Raw genomic sequence first — 13122 nt, forward strand, 5'->3', positions numbered from 1 at the left:
ATTCTGAAGTTTCTGATTTCACCACATTTTGCAATGCCACTTTTTATATCCTAAAAGCTTTCGAGTTTTAAAGATTAATGTTTCCGTATGTTTATAGCTTTATATGAAACCACCTAAAAGTTATTTGAGACAAATTTACTTAAATTTTTCATGATCTAATAAATTATATTATTATTTCGTAGGCAACAAGATAATGCAAGGATATTAAACTTAATGATAGGTAAGAGTAATGCAGTGCCTTAAAGAAAAGAATACACTTTAAAAATGGTTTTTATTGTTGACGTATAAAGTTATATTTACTGCTCTTATGTATAAATGACCAGACCATAAAATCAGGATGTTACGATAAAGCAAAATTAATTTGTTTATATTCAGGCTCCAACTATACGTTCTTAAAAATCAGATGTGTTAGCATTAAACAAGATATATAATAAATCATTTTATTAAATGACAAGTGAAAAAGCTTTCTAATTTTTTTAAGTACTCCTAAAAAAAAAAGAAGGTTTTTATAGTATCTACTTCACATATACCTTGTATATTTACTTGGTCACACTGCCTACCAGCTGAGCTTGGAGCGCACATGTTTTGATTGTTTTCATTTCGATCATTTCAATCAATCTCGCTATATTCTTTAGAGCAGATTTAGAGGAAAATGGGCGGCCACCACAAGAAGAACCTGCGTGCAGAAAAGGCCAAGGTAAAGCTGAAAGGCGCCAAGCTGCCCAAGGGCCTGAACGTGACCAAGACGGACTTTAAGGTGCGCAAAATTGAGATTCGCGAGCAGCTGAAGGAGTCCTCCTATTCAGAAACTGGCCAGCGACAGTTTAATCTCAAGGAGACGCTCTCCCGTCTGAAGCATCACAGTGTCAAGTTTCGCACTGATGCACAGCGCAATGTGCGCGATTCCCTGAAGTCCGGCAATGCGGACCATCTAATTGGTCATCTGAACGAGCTGTTTCAAGGAATTGCGGCCGGCGCTCTAGACATGGAGAGGTCGGCGCGACAGGAATCATTCAAGACCCTTGACGTTCTGCTGGAGGCCCTGCAGCCACAGGCAGTGGCTCCATTCTTCCATGTCATAGCCACCTATTTGCGTTGCGCCATGACCCACGTGCTGCCCGCCATCCAGGAGGACTCCCTCCTCATGCTCGACGTCCTACTGCTGCGAGTACCACCGGCTTTCTTGGCAGAGCGGAGTGCCAGCACCATTATTGGCAACTTCATCGACATGATCTCCCGCGCTCGCCACGACAACGAGCGTTCGAATCGCACGTTAACTTTGAACCTGAGTCAGGGCAAGCAGACTACTGTGAAGTGGCGCACCAAGGTGCTCATCCGTCTGCAGCAGATCCTGGGCACGCTAGTCACCTCCAAAACGGCAAGTACAGGCGCTGCCCGTGTGGTTCACTTCGAGGAAATGCGTCCGCAGTACTACAATGTGCTGTGTCCCGTGCGCCAGGATAACCGCGATCTGCATACCATACTCAATGAATCCAAGCTAACTGCGGAGGGCACTCAACTGCATACCTACGTGGAGCAACTGCTTCCACTTCTCCAGGACAACTGGATGGAGGTGCGTCCGCAGCAGCAACAACCTCTGCTCAACCAAGATGCGGCGGCCAGTCTGCATGTGGTAATTGGCCTAATGAGTCTGCTCTGGAACCTAATTGAGCAGCATGAGGCGGATCACAGTACCACGGAACTGAGCGATTGGCTACGGAAAAACTATGCCCAAAAGTTTCTGCTCAACTTTTTGGCCAAGGACGGCAGTCGTTTTCCCTACCAACAGATGCCTTTGGCCACCAAGAAGTCATCCAAGGAAAAGGGAACTGTAGATGGCGGAGAACTCTGTATGCCGCAAAACCTGGGTATTGTCCGGCTGACCTGTAAGTTCTTTCCGAGTCCCGTCGAACGACAGACCCAACTGTTTGCGCATTTGGTTGGGTACATGCAAGAGAGTTTAAACCGCCTTCATTCACTGTCGCCGGAGCAGCAGCTCTCCCTGGTGGCTTCTATGCGTGCGCTGCTCTTCGAAAACGCGACATCGCTGATGAAAATCGTGGCGGAGCCGTTGACCAGCCTGCTCAGCGCATCCATTGAGGCATATGTGAGCCAACGATTCACCACACGCGAGGGCGTTGCCACTCGGGTGCTGAACCTTCTCTGCGAGATTGTGGAGCGATCGGATTTGTACACGCGCTTCGGCGGCGAACAGAGATTCACTCCCTTCTTGAGCTATCTGCCGCAACTGGTGCTGAAACCAACTGTGGGTGAGAGTACTTTGCGAGCTATGACCACGCTCTGCCGCCATTTGAATACAGTCTTCATGGCCGCTCTACTCCAGTCTGCTCCTGAGATAATCAACCACTTGGATAAGCTGCAGATCACGAACGATATCGAAGGGCAGGACAAGTTTGAGAACCAGAAGCGAGTCCTTAACTTGTACTACTATGCCAGAGTACTGGATAAAGAGGGGAAGCTGGAGCGTTTGGTTAAACAGCTGGAGGAGCAGGTGGAGAGGAAACGAATTGCCGATTACCTAAAGGCTGTAGTGGGCTACCACTAGTGACTCCCGTCCAGTATGCAGACTCACAGACTTTGCTTAGGTTCTACAATTAGTTTAATGTATACATTATATTCTCCTGCTTAAGACGAACTCTGCTCAGGTTTTCTGTTTTTTGGGTGGCTTGGGTTTGAAACGATCCAGGACGGAGCGTGGTGCTTTGGCCTTGGCCTTGCCCTTGTCACCCGCCTCGTTGGAGTGCTGCTGGATCACGTTCTTCTTGGCCTCCCGCACTTCGGCAATAAACTCCTGCGGGGTGAAGATTTGATATAGATTTGATATAACAGTAGAATGGACCCACTACTCACCTTTCGCTTGGCATCCTTGACGATCTGTTTGTTGCGCGCCGCCTTGGCAGTGCCACCACGTCCCTTCATCTTGTGGCGGGATTTCATGTTGATGCTCGGCGCCTTCAAATGGAACAGCTTCCTCTTGGCATCGATCTTCTCTTGCAGCGTGGGCGCATCCACGCCAGTGATCTCTTGTGGGTCCAGAGTGATCAGTTCGGGCGGAATCTTCTCCAGCAGAGCGTGAACCTCGTGCTCGCGTCGTTGCTTCGAAGTCTCAAATGGATTGTCTTCCAGAGCATCGAAGTTTGGCTCTCCAGAGCCGGGCACCAATAATGATTGGAAGCCCTTGGCCGTGGCCACACCGAGCACATCTTCGTACGGGCAGAAACGCAGTCCGTGGACGAAAGCATCGCAGCGTTGGCGCATATACGGCAACCGCGTTCCGTCACCCGAACCTCCGCCGGAAAGCAGATCCAAGTAGGTCTCCAGATAGGTACCCTGCGATAGCGCCAGCATGCCGGCTTGCGACACGTCCAGTTCGTTGGCGGGCAAACGCAGCTGAAAATGAGTTAGCGGCTTGTCGTGCACCAGCATCCGAATGTCCCACACTTTTACAGCCCTATCCAGTCCAGCGGTGACCAAATGCTGGCCCTTGGGGTCCACCGCCAGAGCAGTCATGGCTGTCGAATGGCACAACAGCTTGGCCAGCGGCTCACGCACCTTGGGCGACCACATGGACACCACGCCACGTCCGCCGCCAATGCAGAGTACACCATTTCTGGGATTGTGTCGCAACATGCGTATATCTCCTAGTCCCGTGTTAAAGTTACCCACCAGCTCGCCAATGGAGACGTCCAGCCAGGAAGCGTAGCCCGCATTGTTGCCGGCGGCCAGGAGGAAGTGGTAGGGCAGGAAGTCCAGGCGATTGACTCGATTCAGCCGCTTGATACAGTGCAGTTCGGTACCCTTCTTGTCGTAAAAATAGACCCAGCTCTTCTGGGCCACCGCGTACATGGTGGGCACATGCAGCCACTGGACATCCTCGACGCTCTCCATGGCATTGAATTCGCAGTGCAGCCGCTTGGTCACCCAATCGAAGGCGGCCACATGACCGCGTCTGCCGCCGAGCAGCAAATGCCTGCCGTTCTTGGTGTAGCGCATTTGGTAAGGACCGAATTCCATGTTCAGGTTGAAGTGTTTGGCCGACGATTGGATATCCACGTTTTCAGCAATCTGGGACTGTCTAAACTCGGCGGTGGTCTCGCCCTCATCCGCCTCTAGCTGCCCAGCGGTTTCCTGGAGTAGGAGCTCTGTGCGGGCCGCTTGCTCGGTGGCATATTCGAGGTATACCTCCTTGCGCGTCTGCTGCTCCTTGAAGTGTCGCGTTTTCACACCTTTTGGCTGCACTTGCTCACCACGTGAGTACTTGTCGAGGATCTCTTTGGGAATGGGATTCTTCTTGGGCCTGGACTCCAGCTCTTCTTTTGTGGGTTTGGCAGGAGCCTTTTGAGGACGCGGCTTCTTCGTTTTATTCAGCATACTGATAAAATCTCCACTGAAATTCTGTCGGTTTTTGCTGAACACTTTTACGTGTTGCAGGTCACCGTCGCCCGATTCAGTCTGCTTTTGCTCCTGGAAGTAGCGTTTGTAGGGCGCCTTGGCCTTTGGGCGGCCTTTTGGCGTTACTTTGGTCATGTTGAAGGGTCAGCAAGGTGAAATGAACTTGAAAGTCGGCTTAAAACAAAAATAACTTGAATTCTGTCAACAACGTGCACGTGCTGCTTCTTTTACCTCAAATCAGCTGTCTTCCAGTGTGACAAGATGGCAAAGGCATTGTAAGCCATACTAAGCAATAATAAATACTGAACAAATATCGTATCTGCAAAGGTTCAAAGCATTGAGCGCGCAATTCAAATAAAATTAAAATCTTAATGAAAAACACGCAAACGGTTTATTTGAAGTACGTTTATTCCAAATTAAAACTGGTTTTGGAAATAAAAAAGTTAAACGAAAAACATCAAAACAGCTTGAAAGGAGTTTGAGTTTGATTTAGTTGCAATTATGTTAGGTTTTTATTCTTAGATCTAATATGTAAATATTACTTACAGCTACAGCGAAAGGACATCAAAACACATTTTGGCCCCAAACCGCTTGCAAAACGCTTTCAAGATCCTTTCGACCAACCGAAAGTTATAGAACTACGGATAATATTGCTAAAGTTAGACCTTATTTTGGTGTACCACTCGTTAGACGATTCCGTCAGTCTCTGGGTAGCCGCCCCACTAAAAAACTCTGCTGCGTTAGCAATTAGTAGACACGGCCGTAGGGCAGGGTATTCGGATAGTAGGGCATCAGGAACTTGGCCCCGAAACGCGGCTGCGACTGCGACTGCGCCGATTCGCTGCTGGATGAGAACATCGAGGTGCAGATCTCGGCCCGATCCCGATGCAGTCGGCTGCTGCTGTTCGAGGTGCTCGTCCCCGCGATGCCCACTCCCAATCCCAGTCCCAGACTCAAGCCAGCTCCATGACGACGCTCCCGACGACGCGATCGAATCAGCGAGAAGATGGCCACCACCACGGCCACCAGGAAGATCAGGCCCAGAACGCAGAAGGAGATGGCCAGCTTGGAGATGGACAGGCAGAGGGTTCCCTCGCCGGGCATCGGCTGGCCCCTCACATGCGGTGCATAATCCTCTCCTGAAACAGCAACTCCGTTTACAATTGTCCATTTTTGGCAAGTTTAGAGTGTAATCTTAAATCTATATCTCAGTATAAATACGTATGTGTATGCATTTACATTTAAGTAATTACACAATGAAAGCGAAAACCTGCCGCATTAAGGAAAGTTTAATTGGAAGCTGGCAAGTGTTTGCAAGTAATTAGAGAAGGAAATCGAAATTTGTGGTTGGTGCGGCAGCCGTGACTGGCACGCACTGCACTCCCACTCCGGAGGCACTGCCTCAGCCACAGAGATGCGGTCCCCCGTCGGATGGTACACTTACCGCTCATGTTGTGGCGCCTATCGTACCGCAGGCGGTCCACCTCGATTTGGGGAGCTGTCACGGCCAGCGAGTTGAACACCTCGATGCGGGCCAGGTGCTGCTCGGCGCTCAACGGCGGCGGAGGCGTCTTCAGGCGACAATTTAGCTGGAATCGAAAGGGAATCGGAGACATGCAGTTGCCACACGTGTACCTTAGTCCTACTAATCCCGGTAGCTTTGCTAATCCCTTGCACTCAGCACCCCCATCAATGGTATCTTATCTATAGCGTGCTCATCTTCCAAGCGGAGACAACGCATCAGTGGTGCAAATTGTGGAGCTAGTGCATCGGATGGCGCACTGCTGGCTAAGTGGGTATGTGGCTCCACTTGGCTGCATTTCGGTGCAATAACCACATTAATTAGCAGACGCAACAACACGCTACGTTGGGCAGCAGAAACAACAGCAAACAGCAGAAGCGGCGGTGGCAACACTTTCGTTTTCGTTGCAATTAATTGAGATGCATACGAGCGGTGCATTTTGTCGGTACACAGCGAGAAAAGCCGTGAGCATTTTATGTTGGGCTGACACAAGTGACTAATGGTCAAGATCCCTTAAAATAACACTTTTTAGCTGAGCTACTTGTTCGGCTAGACAAGCTGAAGCAAAAGTATTTGAGCAATGATCTATGTAGTTTTTTTAATTTATTTAAAAAAAAAAAAGAAAAAAAAATGATGCCTTGCTTGCGAGTTGAATCTGGAGCTATGCAACCCATCTGCCCTACGTATTACCCCTGCATTTGGGCAGTGCATCGAGTGGTGTGGAGAGGTAGTACAGTATTTGGGGTACTCACAGTCGGACACTTCCCCTTGCAGAGTTGCACGCCACAGCTGACGTGGAGGCGCTCGCGGTCCGGGAACTTGAAGGCGGGAAACGTGGCCGCGAACGTCCGCTCGACCAGGTCTTCCTCGTGCTGCTTGGACCATCCCTCCTCCGCCGGACGGTGCTGGGTGTGCAGAGCGGGCATTACCTGGCCATGGCGGAAAATGAGTTTATTCATGGGCGTTGGTAAATGGCTGGGCATGGCAAATATGCGGGCTAAACAAGGTTGTTCTCTAAATGTTCTCAGTTTCGTTTGCTGGAAAAGCGGTGCAGTAAACCTAATCACTGTTTGCCCCCAAGAACTCCAGCTAACTGAAAGCACTGATTATGTAACGTGTGCGGGATAAGCTGGGAATGTGAACCTGTCCCCGTTGTGGTCACTGTCCCTGAACCTGAACCTGAGCCCGAACCCGAACCTGTCCCTGAACCTGAACCCGAGTCATCAGAGAGCTCCAACCAGTTGTGTGCTTTTCATGGCCCTTTTAATCGCCGGTTATACAATAATTCGGGTTGACAAGACACTGGCTCACACGGCGACATTTCGGTCACATCCGTTACGTATGAGCAATATGCCACCACAGTGCCATGTGAGGTAAAGTAGCCCCACCAGGAAAGCCGGGAAAAGGTGGCAAAGCCAACGTCATGTGGCCAAGTTCAATGACAACAGCGCCCAAGTTGCAAGTGGTGCACATGTACATATGTACAGGCGTATATGGCGCACATTGTGGATACGGATGCTATGGGTACATGGTGTGATGCATGTGCGATCGCTGGAAACAGATGTATGGAATTACAAGACGCTGCGATTTACATCTCACCATTGTTGGTGGCAACTAAGACAAAAGGGTTGCTACTGCAGCTGCAACGAATGTGGCACACACTTGCTGCAGTGATGCAGCAGAGTATATAACTATATTATCTCAAGCCCCTTAGCTTGATGCCTGCCGACTCAAAATTAGAAGATAGCTGCTGAGAGGGCATAGGACCCAAGATATGGACGTTGGCTTGGACGGCGTACCCAGTTTCGATTTACACGCCCAAGCACGTGTTTCCCCAATGTGCGGGTGGATGTGAATGCGAAACCTGAGACAATACCGAGAAAAAGCAAATTGCGGCGGAAGTTCAAATGAGTTCACGTGGAGAAAGATTGTGAACATGCAAATGCTATAGCAAAATGCTTCCTTAGTGGGAGATAAGGATAACGTGCCATCACCAAAATGAAAAAATCGAAATAATCGAAATCCATATTCTAGTCTATCGATAGACTATTGCCGCTATTCATTTGGGATATTGGAATTAGATAACCTTGCAGGATCGATAACTATTGCGCAGGCTTATCGCTCCTAACGGTACCCACCTGCACAGTGGGTCAAGTGGTAGAGAATTCATGCCGAAAATTGGGTCACCATCATCGGCGCCGTTTGCAGACAAAAGACGCGGTTTTTATTTCACTTTTCCTCCACGCTCTGACCCAGAAGTGTTTCTAAACCAAACAAATCAACCTGTGATGGGTGATGGGTGCGCGCATAAATTTGCAATCGCACTGGAGCGACTTGATGGAGAAGTAAAGAGCAAAAAACAGAAAAAAGAAAAAAATAGCAAAATAGAAAAAGGCACAGAAAAATAAAACAATAAAGCAGCGCGAAAGAAAATGAAATGTGCTAAAACGGAAGACGGCCGCCAAGAGCTGAACAATAAAACAAACATAAAATGCTAATGGTCTTCTTTGTGGCGTTGCAGGTATAGTATACCAGGTAGTATATGCATGTGTCTTCTGGCCCGTTCCGTTAAAATAAAACAGAAATTAAGCCGTGTGATTTTTCTAGCGCTGCCCTGACCACCAACAACATAAAGAAGTAGCGAAGCGTCAGCCGGAGATTTGTTTGACCCATTTAAGGCCGCCCGGTCGTGAATGAATGACATGTGCACAAAGCTGCGACGGCCGGCGACCAAAATGCAAATGCCTGGCAATGGCATTGCCCACTGTCGCACAGTGGAGCCAATCGAGGCTCTAAGTAATAGTATCATGAGAATACTCGTGTAATACATCTATGTTGCAAGTGTTTAGCTTTGGCAAGCAAACAAATTTTCGAATTGGGGTGGGCGTCGAACCCACACTGCCCAGTATCACTCGACTTCTTTTTTTTTACTGCCCCAATCCCTGGCGGTCCCACTGTGCGGTGGCTTAATGCCGAGGTGCCGGGGAGACGAAGATGTGGCAACCGCAACAGGGGCACGTCAAAATGCTAAACGATAAATATTTCTTTGTATTTCACTGTTGGCTAATTGCTGTGACCTCCTAATTTACTCAAGAAGAACTGAAGAGCTGGAGAGCCCAGGGAACCCTAGAATTCTTTGGATGTTCTTCGCTTCTTTCCCACTTCCTAATGGCTTGAGCCAACTTCAGTTGGGTTCTTTGGGCCTGGCTGCCTGGTTGGCTGGTTGGCTGGTTGGCTGGGCAACGAAAACTGTTCTAACGATGATCGCGTAATTATGGCTAACAGTTTCGGTTAGGCTGCCGTTTGCCTCACATTTAATGTCCGTGCTGTAATAACTGTTACGCTTAATGAGCCAGGCTTATTTTTGAGTGTTTTCTTATTTTTTGCGGGATAAAACCGAGGCAGGCATCCAATCAATGGGTTATTAGTATACCCGTTTCCATGTGTTTAGATTTCCCTTTCTAGGCAATCGAGCAATCAATGGCGCAGAATCGGTTTTTGTTTTACATTTTCGTCGTGTTTAAAATGCACTTAAAACTTTTCTCAAGCGCATAACTTCGAAATTTACGAGGTATCTGAAGTCGATGTGACAGAGTTTACGTTTGGGTTAAATAGGTTTTAGAAATACCTATTTTCTGGCATTTTGAAGTGAGTATTCATATAGGAGCTGATTTTGAAATCTTGACTATTTCTTGGTTTGGTTTTTGTTTTCGTACGTCACTTGCAGGCTCCACAAAGAACTTGTTTTTCCCATCCGTTGGCCCAAAATGCCCCCGCACACCCATGGATACCCTCTAGATGTCTAGATGTCGCCTATAAAAATGAAAGTTAAATGCGATCAATCGCAGATCGCCCCACAGCATCGAGATCGTGGCTAATTAATGACTTTCCGCTCGTCTCGTCGCATCCAAGCTGGGTTTCTAACGGTCTGGTCTGGCGTAGAATGCCGTGCCGCCGGCACCTGTTACGCAAATGATCCACCAGATCTCTGCATATATCTTGTGTAGCTAGAGCTGGTCTACTCACTCACCTGCTCGTCGATGGGACAGCCGCGGGCGTCGAGCAATTGCTGCGTGGATTCTCCCAGTCCATCGAGCGCAGCACAGTCCACCACCCGCACTCCGATGTTTCCCGGCACAATGGCCCTCACCGTCAGGGTGGTGGCCACGCCCACCTCCACGGATCCGGTGCCATTGGGACCGCCCAGTTCCAGCCAGATCCGCACGCGCGGCGTCTCCCTGGACGCCGGGGCGGCTGGAAACGCAGCAGCAGCCAGGGCTCGCATCCTGGCATTTCTGAATATATCACCAAGGAAAAGAAAACCATTGTATCAGTAGATGCATGCAATAAGCCAAATGGTCCAGCATGAATACTTGAATTGAATCTTAAGCGTATAATAACAAATATATCCAACTTACCTGTCGTGTCCCATTTCCTGTCGCAGAACCGGAAGTGGCATGCCCATCGCAGTGGGCGGAAGCTGGCACCTAACCGAGCTCAGGATGTCGGTGCTCTGGCGCAGCTTCTGCTCCTTTTGGAGCATCACCCGCACCGTGTACTCCAGGCTGCCGTCCCCCAGTGGCTCCGCCCTCACTCCGCATCCCGATGTGGGGATGCGGAGGTGCAGACGCGTGGAGTCCTTGCCACTGGCGCGGCACTCCAGCGGAAAGTCCTTTGCGTAGAGCAATCCCCGAAAGGGGCGGCTCAACTCCAGGTGCATCTCGAGCAGCTCCCGGCTGCAGTTCACCTGCATCGCCTGGATTTGCATGCTGTTAGTGGTGGTGGTGGTGGGTGTGGGGCTTGAATCGTTGATCAAATTTTCTGGCGTTCTGGTTGCCCAGCCAGCATGACACGCAAACTGCGGCAGATGCAACACTCCGATGGCGACGGCCAAAGGCAGCAGCTGGCCGAGATTGAAGGATGTGGATGCGGCCGAGGCGCTGGAGGAGAACATGTTTCCGATTTCCCGTTTTCTGCCAGAGGCAACGGCGCACACCGCCCCGCCGATGATCGAAACCGCAAATGATAATGATGCCACTTGTTGCTGCTGTCTTTGGATGTTGCTGCTGTCACTAGATGTTACTGCTGCTGCTGCTGCTGTTGCTGCTACTGCTGCTGCTGAAGTTGCTGCGGCTGGAAGCGACGACACCTGTTCGTGCGGCCGCGTGGCTAACTCTTAATTGGCCTACTCCCAGTCCAAGTTCGAGAATCTTGTCTGCGAAATGGAAATGCATTAGTTGGCATAGCGACGATTTTGGGTCAAGTATTTAGGGGCATAGTCTAATTGTTTCTGCCGTTTCGTGTTTTCAAATAGGTTAACCAAAGTGCGAAATATGTTCTAGACTTCTTCTAGACTTTAACTATTTAAGTATGCAATCGAACAAGCACAAGAATGGTTATAAGCATTAAAAACATATATGGATTATAAAGAAAAAGGTTTCCAGCTAGCCATCTGAATTTTGAAGAATGTCTATCCTCCATATTTCATTTAACAATTGCCAATCAATTCTACGGCAAAAAGAAAAAGGGAAAGGGGTATATCGCTGTCAATTTATGTAATTTTAATTGCCAAATAAACGAGAGGCCAATTTGGTGGCCCTTCCCTGCCCATTTTCGATGCGATGCGATGCGATGCCAATTCCGCGCCGAAAGCGGGTCAAGTTTGTCCCATATTTGTTGATTGGAGTGAGTCTATAAAGCTATGGAGCTGTGGAGCTGTGGAGCTATGGGCTCAAGATGTTGCAGCACGGCGAACAAATAAATAAATAGAGGCGATAAAGGCAAATACCGAAGCTTAAATCAACATCAACATAATGCGTTTGCAACTTTGCGTAATCCTATATTTTGATGTTACTGCCAGCTCGTTGGTTATTCGCCCATTGTGCTCTCTATTTGTATTTGTGATTTCCATCTCTTATTAGCTCTTGTGTGCATTGTAATCAGCCCAATTAACAATACCACTTCGGCCCTCCACAAACCTAAATCGACCTTTCCAAGTCGCCGTGACAGTGAGATTGCCTGCCCTTCACTCTGAATGAAATGGCTATGTGCTCCTCAGTCCTTAATCTTCGGCATCGGGATCCTTACTACATTACCTTGTTCTATACATATTTTCTGGCGTATAACATTTTGGGATCCTTTCATTTGGTCCTGCTTTTAAGTTGCACAAATCAGTTCTTCAGTTCAAACTGTGATCTTTTCTTCTTGTTTAATACATCACTTTAAATAGCTTTTATTTATTGCTGGCATTCCCTTACCTTTCAGAACGAAAGTTACATCCTTTCCTTAATCCTTTAATAGTGACTTGGCAGGTTTTGCATTTCTTTAAAACTTTTGGTAATCTTCTTGTTTTTTATGACACTTGTAGCATAAACAAGAAAAAAAATCGAATTCCTTGCGCAATTATGCGGTCAATTCGAATTGCGAAAAAGCAGAAGAACCGCAATTTTCAAATTGGTTAATTATCAGCCACTACGCATGCGCGCACTTCGCACTTCGCACGCTCTCAAGACACAGAAACAGTAAACACCGTAAAAAAAAGAAATAACTATTATTGAACTATTACAGGCAGAAAAGCTCGCGAAACACGACCGTTTGGGTTGAAGAAGCCTCAAGAAGACAAGCGCGCGCCACCGAGTGTGCAGATGCAATGCACCGGGCCAATTCCGAATCCAGAAGTTAGCCAAGTTAGCCAAGTTAGTCGCGAGCGCAGACCGCAAAACAGTACAGCAACAACAACAAGACAAGGGGCCAAAAAGCGGCAAAAGACGTTAGCGACGTCACGCATGCGCAGCGATTTTTTTTGGCGCGCAGAGAGCCATTCAAATTGCGCGTTATCGATCGCTCGCAGTCATCGGTATTTCGTGGTATATTCATTAAGAAAATAGTTTATTTATTAATTAGCTTTTATGTCTAAGGAAGGTAAATTCCCGTTTTTGCATTTGTAATACAAGTAGTTATCTAACTTTCGAAAGACATACGCATAATGTCGTTTTACTTTTTTTTGCACTAAGTTGCAACTTTTTTATTTGAAACAAAGAGAATATTGGTTCAAATATAGAATGTTATACCTCGTTGAACTCGTAAAAAAATTGCAATCGAGTTGCATTCACAGTTCGATTGTGTAGTTATGCCGAAAAAAGCCTTTAAACTCACTGAATCTACGTATGTTTTTAAACAAAAGAATA

General features: G+C 48.0%; 3 protein-coding genes across 4 annotated transcripts in view; 1 reads left to right on the plus strand and 2 right to left on the minus strand.

Annotated features, from left to right (window-relative positions):
- Positions 1-535: 535 nt before the first annotated feature.
- Positions 536-2656, plus strand: LOC6550334 (testis-expressed protein 10 homolog). The gene has a single exon (XM_001977856.3). It carries the CDS (start codon positions 653-655, stop codon positions 2564-2566), a length of 1914 nt encoding a protein of 637 aa, XP_001977892.1. The 5' UTR covers positions 536-652; the 3' UTR covers positions 2567-2656.
- Positions 2603-4697, minus strand: LOC6550335 (WD repeat-containing protein 46). Its single transcript, XM_026982139.1, has 3 exons — positions 4645-4697; positions 2872-4587; positions 2603-2812 (listed from the first exon to the last, which is right to left on the minus strand). The coding sequence occupies exons 2-3, from the start codon at positions 4546-4548 to the stop codon at positions 2663-2665; spliced, it is 1827 nt and encodes a 608-aa protein (XP_026837940.1). The 5' UTR covers positions 4549-4587; positions 4645-4697; the 3' UTR covers positions 2603-2662.
- A 188-nt stretch (positions 4698-4885) lies between these two features.
- LOC6550336 overlaps positions 4886-13122 on the minus strand; it is a 43205-nt gene continuing 34968 nt past the window's right edge. Inside the window, exons 1-6 of one of the 2 annotated variants that reach the window (XM_026982516.1) lie at positions 12193-12681; positions 10354-11150; positions 9966-10230; positions 6688-6864; positions 5858-6002; positions 4886-5552 (exon numbers count right to left, since the gene is read on the minus strand). In XM_026982516.1, the coding sequence (XP_026838317.1) occupies positions 5161-5552; positions 5858-6002; positions 6688-6864; positions 9966-10230; positions 10354-10889 (1515 nt within the window). In that variant the 5' untranslated portion in view covers positions 10890-11150; positions 12193-12681 and the 3' untranslated portion in view covers positions 4886-5160. Of the gene's footprint in view, positions 5553-5857; positions 6003-6687; positions 6865-9965; positions 10231-10353; positions 11151-12192; positions 12682-13122 lie in introns of those variants that run through there. The other variant, XM_026982517.1, reaches the window with a different exon arrangement.

The sequence above is a fragment of the Drosophila erecta genome, unplaced genomic scaffold, assembly GCF_003286155.1.
Source record: "Drosophila erecta strain 14021-0224.00,06,07 unplaced genomic scaffold, DereRS2 tig00000126-arrow-pilon, whole genome shotgun sequence".
Taxonomy (NCBI): Eukaryota; Metazoa; Arthropoda; class Insecta; order Diptera; family Drosophilidae; genus Drosophila; species Drosophila erecta.

What these genes read in the sequence shown, in the direction of transcription:
- LOC6550335 (XM_026982139.1), bottom strand. Translation starts at nt 4,548, where the DNA reads ATGACCAAAGTAACGCCAAAAGGCCGCCCAAAGGCCAAGGCGCCCTAC. An exon ending in TCAAGGATGCCAAGCGAAAG is followed by an intron (nt 2,813 to 2,871) that starts GTGAGTAGTGGG and finishes TTCACCCCGCAG; the next exon opens with GAGTTTATTGCCGAAGTGCG.
- LOC6550334 (XM_001977856.3), top strand. Translation starts at nt 653, where the DNA reads ATGGGCGGCCACCACAAGAAGAACCTGCGTGCAGAAAAGGCCAAGGTA.